This window comes from Ascoidea rubescens (genome assembly GCF_001661345.1).
Source record: "Ascoidea rubescens DSM 1968 unplaced genomic scaffold ASCRUscaffold_16, whole genome shotgun sequence".
Lineage (NCBI taxonomy): Eukaryota > Fungi > Ascomycota > Saccharomycetes > Ascoideales > Ascoideaceae > Ascoidea > Ascoidea rubescens.
The window spans coordinates 1-17,435 of record NW_017962928.1 but is presented as its reverse complement, the minus strand read 5'-3'; the positions used below and the strand labels follow the sequence as shown (position 1 = coordinate 17,435).

Sequence of the window (17,435 nt, the reverse complement as noted above, 5' to 3'; positions counted from 1 at the left end):
TTTCAAGATTTGTTGTTGAGATTGATTTTTGATTTGAAGTTTGATTTGATTTGCTGCTAGTTTGAGAGTTGACAGAAGTTGTAGAAGCAACTGAATATCTTTGAAACCAAGATTTTATACCTCTGCGAGGAGGGGGATTTGGAAGGGAAGTATTGGAATCATTTGAAGAGTGTTTGACTAAACCAGTGGGGTTTAGTAAATTTTTATCGTGAACTTCGTCTGATGAAGAGTTTTGATTTGAATTTTTTAGGATGCCACCATTTAAAATGATTGAAGAGGATAGGTTTGAATTTGAACCAGTTATGGTTGGGGGAGTTGTGGCATTTGAAGAGGTAGCTGTAAGGGGAGACATACCTTTAATATTTTTATGGGAAGTTATGGTATCGACTTCAGAAAAATTTGAAGCAATTTCTGTGGTTGCGTTGGTTATATTACTATTAATAGTTGGAGGATTGTTTGAGTTTGAAGCCGATTTGGATGGATAAAGTTCAAAGTTCATATCGTCAGCTTCACTATCAGAATCAGTATCACTAAGGTTATTAATAGATGAGTAGTGATTATTGTTATTGTTGTTAACAATAATTGTCTTATTATGATTTGAACCATCTATATTGTGATTGGTATTGGTATTGGTATTGGTATTATCGTTATCATTGTAATGGATAGTGTCAGTAATGGTATTAATTGTGCCATTGTTATTGTTGGTTATTGTATTTTCGTCCAATTGTGTTTTCAAGGAGGATAATTTGGCATTTACTCTATTCAACAATTCTTCATCACTAAGGTTTTCAGCATCATCGTCGATATCATCGTATTCATCAGTGTCACTATCTGATTTGTAGCCTTTATTGGCATCAAGATTGGATTTCTGAGGATTGTTTATCAAGTTTGGGCTTTTGTCATTAAGAGTAGTATTAATGACACTGTTATCGATGTTATTAGAAGTATTTGCATTAATTGTGTTGCTAGAATTAGATTTGCTGTTATCTAAATCAATATCGTCAAAGGTGTTAGTTGGATTGATCATTTCTTTGTTTGTATTTGTTGAATCAGATAAATAAGAGTTTCTTGAGATAGCATCTTGAAATTCAACAGATTCAAGATCAGAAACCGAGTTTTGATGTGTCATCTTTGAGGTTAAAGTGGTCATTATAAATTTTTGTCAAGAGAATGCGTTTTGAAAATGTATTTTTGAAAATATATTTTTTGAGCCTGCTGATAAATAAGTCGTTTTAAAGTAAAAACCAATTGGCCCTAAGGAGTAATTTTAGCCTTAAAAGCAGAGTGAACAAGGTAACTGTGTTAGGGAAAATCTCAGTGAAAATATCAACCAGAGCCAAAATGGTATAGGTGTTTTTACTTTGAAAACAGAGATGGGGGAGATGGTCAAGAAGAAAGGAGACAGACAGGTAAAGAGTGTTTTATACTGGATCGAAACGTAGCATCCAGAGAAGAGCAGTAGAAATAAAGAGATGCTGTTGAGTGTTTAATACCTCTGCGAAAATAATTTACGTTGCAAAAATGCCCAGAAAGCGAGTTTGTGTCAGCGAGCATCCTGCTCCCGCTTACAGGGGTATTGCACACACAAACAGCGCGCCGCGGCAATTTAAACCCCTTCAAACCCGTTTACAGCAGGTAACGGCACGTGTTTTACGCACAGCGTGTCTGAACGAGGAAGCAGAAGAGGAAGCAGAAGCTGTCCACAAAGGAAAGGAGGCTACTGAGGTCTAAGGCATGGGAGAAGCAGCGTAAATAGCTTGCAAGAGGCAAAACACGAATCAGCGACAGAAGATAGACATAAAAGGCATAAAGTATTATTAAAAGAATATTCAAGTGGAACCAGATGCAGATCTGAAGATAAGTGTCGACAAAAACAGATATTATTAATATAGTAGATATGGTAAAGGTAGTAAACGTAATGGGTAGTTGAAAGTGTCACAGCTGTGCGTCTCTAAATAACCAACTCGTCTGAGAGTGGCAAGACTAAACTGAAGTTATCTCTCAAGCTGGGGGAATTGTTGGTGAAGGATAAAACTCTGTAGAACTCGTCATTGGATACAGAGCTAACCGAAGAGGAACCGTTGTCTGAGATCAATGGTTCAGGTTCGGTTTGGTTTAGAGTATCGTTTTGCACTTCCTGCAAAGAGACAATGTTCATTGGAGCAAATGATGATGCGTTTAGTTGCTCATCAAAATGAGAGTTCGAATCAACAAAATACCTAGATGATTCTGCAATACTGCTATTGGCACCATTCGAGTTATGATTGGGGATCAGAGACGATGGTTGTCTTTCCATCAAGTTATTGCTGACGCCCACATCAACATTAGGGTTACTTGGTGAGTTATCCTCATAAACAATACCCCTCGTAACACCAATTTCAGTCAATAATTGTTCAACTTTGCCAACATCATAATTTGGAAAATGAAGCCTGAAACTCTTTGAATTGCTATTATTATAGTTATCACTATACGAATTATAAGTATTCTTCAAATAGCTGTTCGGTTTTTCTTCATCTCCACCGCTTGAAGGCGAAGTTTCAATTGACATTGGAAGTGATCCATAGTTTGTGAAGATGGTTTTAATGTCGTTCAATACTACATTCATTTCTTGTTGATAGTTGTGGAAATCAGAAGTAATTGTATCCAAGATTTCTTCATCGATAAAACTCATTTTAGGAATAGACAATCTTGGCGATTCAATTTTAAAATCAACAAATGATCCTAAAACAGGATTCAAATTCTTGAATAATGGATCAATCGAGTTATTGTCGTTATCACTATGATGAGCCTTATTAGCCAACTCAAAAGCATTTTGTACATTTTCCAGAGCTAAATTGGCATTTCCATGATATGATTTGCTCTTCAAAGTTGAGTTCACTTGAAAACCATTGGAGTTAACATTATAGAAAAACGCCCTTAACGACGATGTCAAATTTTGAACAGCGTCTCTTGAAAGATGCGATGTCGAATAACTAGAAAAGTATCTGGCATTGGTATTTGTAAAATTTTTGTATAATGTGCCAGGAAAGATGCCCTTCATCAACACAGAAGAACCGCCAGTAAATCTAAACGCAGAATATGGCCATAGTTTGTGAGATAAATTAACAGGATTTGCACGATATCCTGATTTGATATAATTGAAGGTGCTTTTCCGAGGATTGTAGGTTGAAAAATTTCTTCGAGCTTCTCTCAAAAAGGGATTACTTGGGTTGTTTCTCACAGGAACTGGCACAGGCACAGGAGCTCGACCTAACGAAGGATTAGATCTCGAAGCCAAAGCATCTGCTAGTTCCTCCAAAGATCGCCTGAAGTTTTTGGCGACTTTTCTGGAAAGAGAAACCCAAGTTCTAAACTTATTCACTTCTACCATGATGGAAGAAGAAAGCCAGAACAAACAGATCTTCTCGCGTTTTGCACTTGATAACGATTCAACAGAAGAAACAGCAGCAGCTTTGCTTTAATAAGCTGAGCAATATCAGAGCAGAGCGCCTCTATTTATACCCCAGTTGCCGGGACGGAGATGCACGAGTCGGAAAAGACAAAACCCTCTCCGCTGGCACCCGCAGCGGGAGACTGTCGGATCCAGCGATATGGAGCTGGCTTCGGAGGGTGCTGAACATGGTGCTTGTGAGGAAGCTGGAGAAGGAGCTGGAGAAATGCAGGCAATGTGGCCCAGAATCAGAGTGGTACATCGCAGATGGTTGAGGGTGTGTTGGGGTGTTTGTCTTTTTGTGGCTGTTGCTGTGTGGCTGCTGTCTGTTTTTAATCAGGACACCGAAGACGACTCTGCTTACGACGATGAAGAAGGTACTTACAACGATGAAGAAGGTACTTACAACGAGGAAGCGAATCCTGATGTTAATAATGCTGATGACACTTTTGCTTACGAGAAACCTCTCCCTGATGTAGATTGGGCAAAGATATACCAAAAGCATAGAGATGAGATTGATTTCAAATCATCGCTTTCTTTAAATCCCTATAATCTAATACACCAATTGGACCAGAACCAGTTTTTGAATTCTCAATTACCCGATAAATGCTATCATTATTTCAAATATTTACTACCAGAATCCAAGTGGAAGTTTGACACTTTTGAAGATGAGTTTTATTTCACCAGTATTTTCAAGCAGAATTATTCACAATTGTTTTCAAATGAATTCTCAAAGATTATTGAGACAACCGGTGAAACTATATCTCAAATTGAAATCGATCAATTTAATAAAACTTTGCAACATAAAAGAAACATTAACAAAATTTTTGAAGACCAAATCAAATATTCAATCAGTCATTACAAAATATTCAATAAATGTTTTTTAGACCAAAAAAAAATCGATTCAACTTTAGATACTTTGTGTTTTTCAAATGCAGAAAATTTATTATTCCCTTTTTTGAAATACAATGCTGTTCCAGATTTCGGTGATGAAAATAATGAAATCTTTTTCAATTATAATCAAATCAACTCAAAAAACCCTCAAAATTCCATTTCCAATTCAAATAAAAATCTATGCTATCTAAGAAACTATAAAAATTCTTATGCAAAAAGAGGAATAGTAATATCTGCCAAGGATTCTCATCTTCCTCAATTGGCTGGTTTAATTGCATTGCTACGATTATTGGGAAATCAATTGCCAATTCAAGTTATTCATAAGAACGATTTTTCTTTATTCAATCAATTAGAATTGAAAAAAATTGCTCAATCCAATAATCTCATTCCAGTTGATAACCCTCAAATAAACAGATCATTTAAGAAAATTCAAAATATCATCTTTGATAAATTAAATTATAAAGACTATGATAGAATTCCAATTCATAAATTTCCAAAACAAGTAATTCATTTTGTTGATATTTCAGTTTCAATTCAAAAACAGTTTTTAGATTATTTCGAGTCTTTTTCAAATAAATTATTGGCTTTATTTTTTTCCTCTTTTAAAGAAGTTATATTAATAGATACCGACACAATTCCTTTAATTAACCCTGATCTATTTTTTGAATCAAATCAATATAAATCCTCCAAATCGTATTTTTTTAGAGATCGTGAGTTAAATCATAAATTTCCAATCAATACTAAAAAATTTTTTTTAAATTTATTTCCAAATTATAATGATACTCATTTTTTTGATTTCAATCAAATTAATTGTAATTTTTCAAGAATCTTAGGTAATCCGAGTTTTAATCACAACATGGAAAGTGGGATAGTAGTGCTTGACAAATATAAATATTTCAATGGAATTTTATTATCATTAGTTTTACAATTCTGGAGACCAATTACTGCCAACATTCATGGTGAAAAGGAATTATACTGGTTAAGCCAATTGATTGTTGGTAACGACCAATTCCAATTTAATAAAAATTATGCAGTCTCTATTGGTAAATTATCTCCAACAACAAATGAGTTTTCAAAAATAAAAGCAAATGAATTATGTTCAACTCATCCAGGTCATATATCTGACGATAATGCTACTTTATTGTGGTTCAATTCAGGATTTCTAAACTGCAAAAATTGGAATACTTGGGAAGTTGATTTTCAGTATGAATTAGAATCCGGCTTGCTTGACAATAACCCCGATATTCAAAAAGATGATCCTTTTACTTTAATTAAATATTATACTGACCCATTAAGAATTGACGCATTCTTAATTCCAGCAAGAGGTATTAACGATGAAGTTCATATAAATACACAAGATCATTATGAGCCAAGCACTAACTGGATAAAAACTAAAAGATGTAAAAGTTATCTTTGGTGCGCTTATGATCTAATTAATGGCGATGAAAAGAATTCTGAAGAAAAGGGAAAAATTGTGTATATTAAGGAAACAGACAAGCTATTATACAATTTTTATGGAGATATTTGGGTTTATTATCATAATTCAATACCTGATATATGAGAAAAAAGAAAAAATTATAAATAGTAGCAAATGAAGATATGAGAATGTAAAAGTGACTTAGATAGTATATGTAGTGCAATTATATAAAGAAATACCATTTATAGATAGATATATAAAATAATAAAATTTTATACAATCTGAAAAAAGATTAATAAGAATAATAAAAAATAGTAAAGAATAGTAAAAAATAGTAAAAAATAGTAAAAAATAGTAAAAAATAGTAAAAAATAGCAAAGAATAATTTATGATATTTTATTCTTGATCATTATTAGCTTTTAAATAATATCTAATGCCTCTGATGAAAAAGTTAAAAGTTAAATTTTCATTTCTTGCATAAAAAAGAGTTTTTGTATCATCGGTAATTAATGGGAAGTTTAATAAAGAATTTGGAAAATTACGTCTGTTGGGATTTGGTTTAAGAATAATATCAGGTTTAATATTTCTATAACGATTGATTTCAGAGTTAATTAATTGATCGACTTTTGCTTCAGAAGATATGTTTTGGTTAATTAAACTTCTTGTGAAGGTAGCAAAGTGTTCCATTCCATCTTTTTTCGATAACAAAATTAAAGTTAATTCAGTGAAAATTAAATCAGAAATGGAAATTTGTGGAGAATTTGATTTTTCGTTCTCTTTCTCTTTCTCATTTTCATTTTCATTTTCATTTTCATTTTTATTTTCCTTTCCATTTTCCTTTCCATTTTTGTTTTCATTTTCGTTTTTAGTTGTTGAGCGATTATAATTTGCAGTTGGAGCAGGAGTTACACCAGCGTCAGGAAGAATAAAATACGTTTCTCCAGAATTGAAATTAACGATTTTAACAGAGGGGTGCTTTGATTTACCATATAAAGCTTTTAAATCGGCGGCAATTACATTAGAAACATGATCAACGTTTTCCCAAGCGTCACCAGATTGCTCATAAATTGATAGCGTTTTTATTTTTAAAGCAGAACACCAAGATGCTATTGTTGCAGTTTCAGTTAGGATTCTGATTTTTTCCGAAGCTTTGAATTCCGATTCAGCTACAAAATGGTTATAATTTGAATAAACAGCCTTCAAATTTTCTGGAGTTTCAGGGATAGTCCAATTTCCACTTGAATTCATTTCAGGATCTTGAATATTATCAGGGGGAGAAGCGACTCGTTTGTTTTTTGATAAGATAATGGAAATATGGTCTGGAAGGGAATTATCAGAGGTTGGTAGTAAGGCCTTTTGAACCGAAATGTAGTTCAATGGAACAATGGTGGCCAAAAATTGAGAGGTTATTGCTTCGACCAAATTCGAATGAAGAGAATATAAATTGGTTAAAAAGGGATTTAAAGAATTCTTTGAGAAATTAGAAGAGATATTTGAAGGGTTGAGGAAACTCAAGATTTTTGGGATTGACAATAAACTTGAAACTTTAAAAGGCGATGGAAAACCTAAAGAAATATTCAAGGCATTGAAAGTAGCAACTAGATAATGTGAAAAGGATTCGATGAAGATACCAAGAGTTTCTTTAACAAAAAGATATAAATTTAAGAAGAAGAAGGCTAAACTAAAAAAAACAAAGTATAATGATGCTTGAATTTGTTCTGGAGTATAAACAGCGTAGATTTGATTTAGAATTGAATTAAAATATAAACCCAAGTAGTTTTCTTGTTTGATTTCAGTTTTCTTGAGGCTTTCATTTTGAGATTCATTGATTTGATCATCAACTGGATTGTTGACTGGATTGTCGACTTGATTGTCGACTTGATACAATGATTCATCCATAGTAGATGTATTGATTGACAACAGAGTAGATAATTTATTGACGATTGATCGACAATGAAGGGTTTTAATCAATTGATTGTACTGTATATAAAGGATATATGAACTAGGAGTGACAATCCACAGAGATTATAAAAGCAAATTAAACCAAGTGGCAAAAAAAGGGGAAGGGTGGTTTGTTTTACAGTTATTGTGTATTTATAGCACTCAATTGATTTGAGAGATACTAACTGAAATTTACAAGGATAACGAGATATATATAGGGAAAGAGAAAAAACAGCGGAAAAGCACAAAGGAGCTGGATCTATAAAGTAGCATTTAAGTGGTGATTACTTGAAGGGCTTAAAGAGCTCAGAAACATGGTTGAAAATGTTTTTGGAGTCAGACTGGAAGAAATGATAGTCCAATTCTAACTGGTTAGAGTATCTCTTGAGGTTGTTGTTGGAACCAGTGCTGTTGTTCAACCCATCCAAGTGTGTCTTGGTTATATCAGCAAGACACTCAATGAATAGAGGGTCTCCATTGAGAGACTCAGCTCTCTTCACTTTGTCTGGATATTTCAATTCTTCTTTCAACTCAATATCCAATTCGTGTAGCGTTTCAATGTGGTCAGAAGTGAAGGCAATTGGAACGATTATAACACCATCGTAAATCTTATGTAGCTGGTTGACGATTTTGTCAGTCTTTGGAGCCAACCAAGGAACAGGACCAACTTTGGACTGCCATGTTAATCTGTATGGGTTGCTAAAGTTCAATTGTTTCATAACACTATAAACAGTAGCAGCAACTTCAGCTGGGTAGGAGTCGCCTTTATTTACAGTGTAAAGGGGCAATGAGTGGGCAGAAAAGATAATTGCAACGTTTTTTGTATCAACACCTTCATTTTCAAATTCAGTTAGCTTATCAGTGATGTGATTTGCAAAGGTCTTTGATAGCAAAGGATGGTCGGGCCATCTGTCAATAATGGACCAGGAAATGGATTCTGAAGGATCGTATTTTTTGGATTGTCTATATAAATCATTGATGCTTGATCCAGTGGTGGCGTAACTAAACTGAGGGTACTGAGAAAATGCTACAGCCTTTTTAACACCATCCTTAATCATTTGTGGAATGGTTTCTTCAAACAACGGATTGGCATATCTGAAGGCCACATACGGTTTGTGAGGAGCAGACTGAGGATTTGTCTGGTCTAGTATTTTGCATAACTGCTCATTCTGGTAAGACGACCATTTAAGAATTGGGGAACCACCACCAATCTCATTGTAGTGTTCGATGATTTTGGGAGCTCTTCTCTTGACAATGAATTTTGCAACCCAGGGCTGGAAGGGACCCAACTTGATGATGTCGTCGTCAGCAAACAACCTCGTCAAAAACTCAGGAGTGTCTTTGCTCTCTGTAGGCCCACCCATGTTCATAAACACAATGCCTGTGCCAGACCCATCGCTCTCGGTGGACCTGCTGGAACTGGACGAAAAAGCTCTGCAACTTGATACCAAACTGGAGCCCTTGAAACAAGTGGTGGCTCCAACCTTCAAACGAAGCACTAGGGAATACATATTCTCGATTATCTGGTTGTCAACAGCCTATTTTCCCACCAAAACTCTTTTGCCTTCTCTTCTCTTCTCATCTCAGCTCTTTCTCTCTTTTTTTATAGCGCCGAGATGCCACCAGAGGTCTGGTTAGCTACACCCCCTTGGACGCACTCAAATAGGGGTCTGGAACGGGGGTCTGTTTGACTTCCGAGATTGCTTCCAGTGGCGTAATTGCTGCTTAGTTTTAGATTTGTGAAACTGCTGAGATGGAGTTGGATGAAAGTGTTGAGAAAGTGTTGAGAAAGTGTTGAAATTGAGCAGAAGCAATAGGTATGATTTGTGTGATTAGTGTGGTTATTTTGTCACTTCGGTGTATATGGGAGCAGAACGTAAATAAGTGTGGTGCATTATGAATTGTTTTTTTAGTAATGACTAACAAAAACAGTGGTTATATGTTACTATTTCAAATATTTCAAGAATATTCCATTTATTGACGCTTTTTTATTCCAGATAATTTTAAAGGTTTGCATCAATTGTTTCATGAACTTGGCATATAATCCTCTAAGGCATTTGAAAATACAATAGAATGTGATTGTTCTAAACTCAAAATTTATTTGACATGATCATCCAAAAACAAAAAAAACATCAGGCACAATATTAATAAATTTTCATTTTTCCATATGACACTTATAGATAACAGCAAAAGGAAACAAATTAATACTGATAGTCAACCTGGTTTTTGTAAATCTTCGAATAGAAAGCACAAGAGTAATATTCAATACTGACAACCACGTCTCGTGCTTTGATGTTTTCCAACCATGGCTTCAAATATTTTGGAGTTTAAACCTTTTGAATTTTTAAAATGAAAAAAAATATCGTGATAGAATAGACTTTTTGGTTAAATGGTCAATTAAATCAAGCATTCAAGATATGTAAATGTACATTATTTAATAGCTTATCGACAATAAATAAGATAATCATACATTAATATAAGAAAATCAAAATCAGCATACTGGGGTTCCATGCAAAAGAGAATTTTAATATATAGTGACATATATGACTGTTTTAGTTCCCAGAAAAGATATCTGAGTTGAATAAAAAATTATTTCTACTAGTTTGTCTTTAGTAATGTCTTTGATTAATGGCACAAGTTGCTGTTTAAATGCAATGGCCATTCTTTTTTTATTCATACCCTATCCATATCCTATTCATCTCTTATTCATCTCTTATTCATCTCTTATTCATCTCTAGATTATCCATACCTCTTATATTCCTCGTCTAATTAAGGAAATCATTAATTTGCTTTACAAAATGAACGTCCAAGAACTGATACTATCATGCAAACACTTTTATCACATAATGCTGATTAAGTTGATGAATATGATATTCTTTTGGTTACCAATGGATAAAGTATGGTTATTCACTTTATCAGATAATGCTTCAGTTAAGTTTTGTGCATCAAAAGTACTATTCCGAAATTCAACATTGATTCATCTGTCTCCTTGTAATTATCAATCTTGTTTAAAGATTCATTTTGATGACTTTTATCTATTCAAGTTTTGATTATTAAATCGCTGCAAAAATTTAAGGTATTTCTTTCAAAATTTAGACAAGTTGTCCAATTTACAAATTTTGTTATTAATTAAAACAGGAATAACAAAGATTGGAAATGTGCAAAAATTGGTTAATCTAGCCATCTTGAACTTATCATGCAACGGAATTGATAAAATTGAAAATTTGGACCAATTTGTTAATTTAACCAGCTTGGATTTATCAAAAAGTAAGATCCAAATTATCGAAAATTTGGATAAGTTAGTCAACCTCACAAGACTTGACTTTAGTGATAATTGTATCGGAGAAATTGATGGGTTGTCAAATTTAATTGCATTAAATAACTTGAATCTTGCTGACAATTTGATCTATAAAATTGAGAATTTGTCAAAAGTTGTTAATTCACCTGAATTGAACTTTCTGGGAACCAAATTTCTATAATCAAAAATATGACAGAAATAGGAAATATAAAGATGATTAATTTGCATGGTAATGAGATTTCTAATTGGGAGGAAGAAGAATTGTTTAAAGCACTAAAACAATTTGTATTTATTTAAGTCATTTTGATAATGAAAAATAGTAAAAGGACAGAAAAAATAAAATTTATGTTGTTTTGGTTGAAAATGTATGTGTGGTTCAAGAAAGAAATAGTTGAATATCTTTGATGATAAATAAGAAAACACTAATTATCGAACGATGTAATTTAATTTAATTTAATTAATTCAATTCAATTCAATTTATTTGTATTATTATTATTGAAGAGATATAAATGACCATCAGAAAACAAGAAAATCAAAACAATACTTTTCAGAATCAAATCTGGGAAAGGAAATAATTTTTATAACTTGAATTACATTTTATATATTTCAAATATAAATCAGTGCAAAAACAAGGAATAACAATAAAAGAAGAAAAATGGAAATCTAAAACAGCACACCAAATGAAAAGAAATTTAAATAATACAAAACAATTCCTAAAAATTTTGAGAATGAATTTTGGACTCTTTGACAGGATTCACTAAATTCCTAAGGTAAATTTGCAAAGGAATAAAAGACCTAGGAAGTTCCAGCAACTACCAATAAATCAATCTCCCCAAAGAAATTGGAATCAGCACATGTATGAGGTTTTTCAGGCAAAGATTTATCATAAAACACAGCAGAAGGTTTCATATTGTCAGAATAATTATCATGAGTGAATGAATGAGGTTTTTTACTGTTGACGGTATCAATGGTTATAATAGAAGTATCGTATTGTTGATTGTATTGAATGCAGTGGATTGAAGGGAATGTAAGCTATTGTGGTTTTAATGACAGAAGGCTGGTGTGGTTCTTGTGGAGATTTTTGTTTGGTGAGTTGCACTTTGAGGACTGTAATGGTTTGAAAAGTGTGTGTTGTAAGTAGATATGGTGCTTGATTCGTGAGGTGATATTAGCAGGAAAGCAGACTAAGCAGACTAAGCAGACTAAGCAGACTAAGCAGACTAAATAAACAAAGTATTTCTGTGTCTACGCTTCCAACTTACCAGTACTTTGCAATAAAATTTGGTGCATTGATCGAAGTGAGTGTGTTGCTTGATGTTGAAATATATCCAACATGAGTGATTTGCAGAGCATTGCGTATTTGTGCTCGCATTGAATTATACTTCCTGGTGTGGAATAATACACCTTCAGTTTACTTACTCAACAATGCACAGCTGATTCCAAATTTATCGTGATTTCAAATCAGCAATTTCTGCTGTCTGCTCTGACTCATTGCTTCAAGAGAGTTTGCTATTTTGATTTAAGTGGTGCAGATTGTTTTCGGGTATTCCTCAAACTAGTGGCACGCTGTATATTGATTGATTTGAAATCAACAATGATTTCGGTAAAAGAATTTATATTTAAACAATGGTGAACTACCTGATATTCTACCTGATATTCTACCTGGAATTTTTTTTTTATATCAAATACTGTGATTGCATTATCAAATTAATAATGGGCAAAGAAAAACAACATGTTAGTATTGTTGTTATCGGCCATGTTGATTCTGGCAAATCAACTACCACAGGCCATTTGATCTATAAATGCGGAGGTATTGACAAGCGTTCTATTGAGAAGTTTGAAAAAGAAGCTGCTGAGATGGGCAAGGGCTCGTTTAAATACGCCTGGGTTTTGGACAAATTAAAAGCCGAAAGAGAAAGAGGGATCACCATTGATATTGCTTTGTGGAAATTCGAGACACCCAAATACTATGTCACTGTTATTGATGCTCCAGGGCACCGAGATTTCATCAAGAACATGATCACAGGCACCTCTCAAGCTGACTGTGCTATTTTGATTGTTGCTGGAGGTGTTGGTGAGTTTGAAGCTGGCATCTCTAAGGATGGGCAAACCAGAGAACACGCGTTGCTAGCATACACGTTGGGTGTCAGACAGCTAATCGTTGCTGTGAACAAGATGGACTCTGTCAAATGGGATGGTAAAAGATTTTTGGAGATCATAAAAGAGGTGTCCAGTTTCATCAAGAAAGTGGGCTACAACCCCAAGAGTGTGCCTTTTGTTCCGATCTCTGGGTGGAATGGCGACAACATGGTTGAGCCCTCCTGCAACTGTCCATGGTACAAGGGCTGGACCAAAGAAACCAAAGTTAGAAATTATGGCGGCAAGACTTTACTAGAAGCTATTGACTCGATTGAGCCACCAACCAGACCCACTGACAAGCCATTGCGTTTGCCATTGCAAGACGTGTACAAAATCGGTGGTATTGGAACTGTGCCAGTTGGCAGAGTCGAAACTGGTGTGATCAAGCCAGGCCAAGTTGTTACTTTTGCTCCAGTTGGTGTCACCACTGAGGTCAAATCTGTTGAAATGCACCACGAGTCTTTGCCACAAGGTGTTCCAGGTGACAATGTTGGATTCAATGTGAAGAATGTTTCTGTCAAAGATATCAGACGAGGCAACGTTTGTGGCGATGCTAAGAACGACCCACCAAAGGGCTGCAAGTCGTTTGATGCTCAGATTATTATCTTGGACCACCCTGGACACATCTCTGCCGGCTATTCTCCAGTGTTGGATTGCCACACTGCTCACATTGCTTGCAGGTTCTCTGAATTGTTGACCAAGATCGACCGAAGAAGTGGCAAGACATTGGAAGAAGAACCAAAGTCACTCAAATCCGGCGATGCTGCTATTGTCAGAATGGTCCCATTCAAGCCAATGTGTGTTGAAGCATTTGCTGAGTATCCACCACTCGGCAGATTTGCTGTCAGGGACATGAGACAGGCAGTTGGTGTTGGTGTAATTAAAAAGGTGGATAAGTCCGAACCAACATTTGCCAAAGTGACTAAAGTTGCGATCAAGACATCGAAGAAATGAGGATATAGGTATTTGAGTATTTGAATATTTGGGTATTTGGGTATTTGGGTATTTGGGTATTTGGGTATTTAGGTTTTATATTTTATATTTTATATTTTATATTTTATATTTTATATTTTATATTTTATATTTTATATTTTGTTATTTTTTTTTGTTATTTTGTTTTGTTTTGTTTTGTATGCTTGACTAATTCTCATTTCTATATAACAGTTTATTTAGGATTAAACATCTGTTTGCTCAATCGTAGTAATTAAAACTTTCCTAATTTGGAATGACACTGGCACCGCCACACACCACATCCAACAGCCTATTTCGGCCTAATGCGTGTGCGTGCCACACACAAACCAGGCTGGTGAAACGCCAACGATAACGGATGCCGCCGGATAGCCACGGCACGGATAGTGACTCATGGATCGCTTCTAAAAATTTTTCAGAGATACCGTGCTGTTATTTATCAACAATCTCCTTACCAATTGGGCTCGAGCAGAACGAAATATAAGATAGCATCTGTGGCGGATTTGAGCTGCTATTGATATTTGGAGATACTATACTACTATACTGTTGACACTTTTCATATTCTGAGCATCTTGCAGCACCATTTGAGTTGCAACAATAGTTTTTTACATTAATTGATTACTTATCTACTTAGTTTGCTTGTTTACTTATTTACTTGTTTACTTATTTATTTCATTAATTAGATCAATCTGACCATGACAGCCTCTGAAGAGACAAAGGTTGACAATGTCGCTGAAAAACTAGAAAGCGTGAAGATCAAAGACCAAGTCGATGACAAAAAACAGGCCTCCAAACAGGCCAAGTCCAAAGGAAATGCTAATGCTAATGCTAATGCGAAGTCCAAGCCAAAACTCAAGGCAAAGGGAAACCAAAACCCATTGTTTCTTGATCCACAACCAGAGTTCATCAAGTCAAGAATTGAGTTGTTTGAGCAGTTGAAAGCCGAATACGACAAGGAAGTGGCATTGAAACCCAGGGTTGCAATCCAGATCACACTCAAGGACGGCAAGACCGTTGAGGGAGTCTCGTGGGAGACGTCGCCATTGGAGATTGCAAATGGCATTGGCAAGTCGTTTGGCGAGAAACAGTGCATTTCCAGGGTGAATGGCGAGCTATGGGACTTGGAAAGGCCCCTAGAGACAGACAGTAAGGTGGAGTTCTTGGACTTTGAGAGTGAGGATGGGAGAAAGGTGTTCCACCACTCGTCAGCACACATTTTAGGAGAGAGCTGCGAGTTGAATTTGGGGTGTCTTCTATGCCATGGGCCCCCAGTGTCTGATGGGTTTTTCTATGACTTTGCTGTGGAGGACAGTGTGACACCAGACAATTTCAGTGCGATTGAGAATGTGGCCAAGGTTGCCGTCAAGCAGAAACAGAAGTTCGAGCGATTGGTGGTGTCGAAGGAAAACCTATTGAAGATGTTTGAGTACTCGAAATACAAGACGTACATGATCCAAACCAAGGTTGCTGACAACTCGTCGACCACAGTGTACCGCTGTGGGCCATTGATCGACTTGTGCATGGGGCCCCATTTGACCAACACCGGGAAGGTGAAGAGCTTCAAGATATTGAAGAACTCGTCGTCGTACTTTTTGGCAGACAGCAACAACGACTCGTTGCAGAGAATCTATGGTATTTCGTTTCCGGACAAAAAGCAGATGACCGAGCACTTGAAGTTTCTTGCTGAGGCAGCTTCGCGAGACCACCGCAAGATTGGGCGGGAGCAGGAATTGTTTTTGTTCAATGAAATGTCGCCTGGGTCGTGTTTCTGGTTGCCCCATGGGGCCAGAATCTACAATTCGCTAGTTGAGTTGCTAAGGTCGCAGTACAAGAAGAGAGGGTATGAAGAAGTGATCACGCCCAACATGTTTAACTCCAAGTTGTGGGAGATTTCGGGGCACTGGGGCAACTACAAGGAAAACATGTTCACGTTTGATGTGGAAAAGGAGCACTTTGGATTGAAGCCCATGAACTGTCCTGGGCACTGCATCATGTTCAAGTCCAGAGAGAGGTCATACCGGGAGCTTCCCTGGAGAGTCGCTGATTTTGGGGTGATCCACCGAAATGAGTTTTCTGGAGCATTGAGTGGGTTGACGAGGGTGAGACGATTCCAGCAGGACGACGCCCACATCTTCTGCACCGAGGAGCAAATTGGCAGCGAAATATCGAACATCTTTGAATTTTTGAAGTATGTGTACGGGATCTTTGGGTTTGAGTTCAAGATGGAGTTGTCGACAAGACCTGAGAAGTATGTTGGTGAGATCGAAACATGGAACAGTGCTGAGGCCAAGTTGGCAGAGTCACTCGATGCCTGGGGAGGTAAGTGGGAACTCAACGAGGGAGATGGAGCATTCTACGGGCCCAAGATCGACATCATGATCTCAGATGCATTGCGAAGATGGCACCAGTGTGCAACTATCCAGTTGGACTTCCAGTTGCCCAACCGATTTGGGTTGGAGTACAACTCTGAGGACTCGAACAAGGTGTCCAGGCCTGTTATGATTCACAGGGCCATCTACGGGTCCATTGAGAGAATGACAGCCATTTTGACGGAGCACTATGCTGGCAAGTGGCCCTTCTGGTTGTCGCCCAGACAGATATTGGTTGTTCCTGTGGGAGTGAAGTACTTTGAGTATGCGCAGCAAGTGCAAGAGCAGTTGAAGAGCGAGCATGGGTTCTGGGCCGACGTTGATGTGTCAGGCAATACGTTGCAGAAGAAGATTCGAACTGGGCAGATGCAACGATACAACTTCATCTTCATTGTGGGTGAGCAGGAGATGGAGTCCAAGTCAGTGAACATCCGAAACCGCGACATCCAAGATTTGCAGACCAAGAACGAGATGGTGTTGTTGGCAGATGTGATTCCCAAGTTGGTGAAGCTCAAGGAGGACAAGAGAGATGACAACATATTATAAAGCGATGAAGCCATAGAGTATGGAGTTTAACAGACATTAATTTAAAGAATTTGAAGAATTTAAAGAATTTAAAGATTTGTGTTGTTTGTTTTGCATTTGTATATGCTTGTTTTATACTTGTTTTATGTTTAATCAATTCTCAATTCTCAATTCCCAATTTCAGTTACCAAATCTCGATTCAAGATTTAATTCAATAACCAAAATTATTTGCAACAGAACTGTTGTTTGTATTGTTTGTATTGTTTGTGTTGTTTGTATTGTTTGTGTTGTTTGTGTTGTTTGTGTTGTTTGTGTTGTTTGTTTTGTTTGTGATTTCCGTTTTTAATTCATAGTTCAGTCGACATTAAGATCATGATTTTGTCATCTAGTATAGTATTATATATATGATCAACAATACCATTGCATCATTGTCATTCAGATTTGTATCGTAAA

The 17,435-nt window shown here is 36.0% G+C and overlaps 7 protein-coding genes across 7 annotated transcripts; 4 read left to right on the top strand and 3 right to left on the bottom strand.

Annotated features, from left to right (window-relative positions):
• Positions 1–1,951: 1,951 nt before the first annotated feature.
• SPG5 (Spg5p) lies at positions 1,952–3,370 on the bottom strand (the record flags this gene model as incomplete). The annotated part of the gene is made up of 1 exon (XM_020195287.1): positions 1,952–3,370. One exon carries the CDS (start codon positions 3,368–3,370, stop codon positions 1,952–1,954), a length of 1,419 nt encoding a protein of 472 aa, XP_020044937.1.
• A 1,441-nt stretch (positions 3,371–4,811) lies between these two features.
• Positions 4,812–5,885, top strand: ASCRUDRAFT_38846 (glycosyltransferase family 71 protein; the record flags this gene model as incomplete). The annotated part of the gene is made up of 1 exon (XM_020190889.1): positions 4,812–5,885. A coding segment is annotated over one exon (1,074 nt), but the record flags the coding sequence as incomplete, so codon positions are not given.
• Positions 5,886–6,137: 252 nt separating this feature from the next.
• Positions 6,138–7,640, bottom strand: ASCRUDRAFT_9982 (uncharacterized protein; the record flags this gene model as incomplete). The annotated part of the gene is made up of 1 exon (XM_020195286.1): positions 6,138–7,640. One exon carries the CDS (start codon positions 7,638–7,640, stop codon positions 6,138–6,140), a length of 1,503 nt encoding a protein of 500 aa, XP_020044935.1.
• A 326-nt stretch (positions 7,641–7,966) lies between these two features.
• Positions 7,967–9,046, bottom strand: HEM15 (ferrochelatase HEM15; the record flags this gene model as incomplete). The annotated part of the gene is made up of 1 exon (XM_020195284.1): positions 7,967–9,046. One exon carries the CDS (start codon positions 9,044–9,046, stop codon positions 7,967–7,969), a length of 1,080 nt encoding a protein of 359 aa, XP_020044934.1.
• Positions 9,047–9,987: 941 nt separating this feature from the next.
• On the top strand, positions 9,988–11,161 carry ASCRUDRAFT_9980 (L domain-like protein; the record flags this gene model as incomplete). Its single annotated transcript, XM_020195282.1, has 2 exons — positions 9,988–10,007; positions 10,759–11,161. 2 exons carry the CDS (start codon positions 9,988–9,990, stop codon positions 11,159–11,161), a joined length of 423 nt encoding a protein of 140 aa, XP_020044933.1.
• Positions 11,162–12,693: 1,532 nt separating this feature from the next.
• ASCRUDRAFT_38908 (elongation factor 1-alpha) lies at positions 12,694–14,073 on the top strand (the record flags this gene model as incomplete). The annotated part of the gene is made up of 1 exon (XM_020190893.1): positions 12,694–14,073. The coding sequence occupies one exon, from the start codon at positions 12,694–12,696 to the stop codon at positions 14,071–14,073; it is 1,380 nt and encodes a 459-aa protein (XP_020044932.1).
• Positions 14,074–14,576: 503 nt separating this feature from the next.
• Positions 14,577–17,435, top strand: ASCRUDRAFT_77641 (threonyl-tRNA synthetase). The gene has a single exon (XM_020193948.1). It carries the CDS (start codon positions 14,784–14,786, stop codon positions 17,001–17,003), a length of 2,220 nt encoding a protein of 739 aa, XP_020044931.1. The 5' UTR covers positions 14,577–14,783; the 3' UTR covers positions 17,004–17,435.

Coding starts and splice junctions, on each gene's coding strand:
- ASCRUDRAFT_77641 (XM_020193948.1), top strand. CDS start 14,784: ATGACAGCCTCTGAAGAGACAAAGGTTGACAATGTCGCTGAAAAACTA.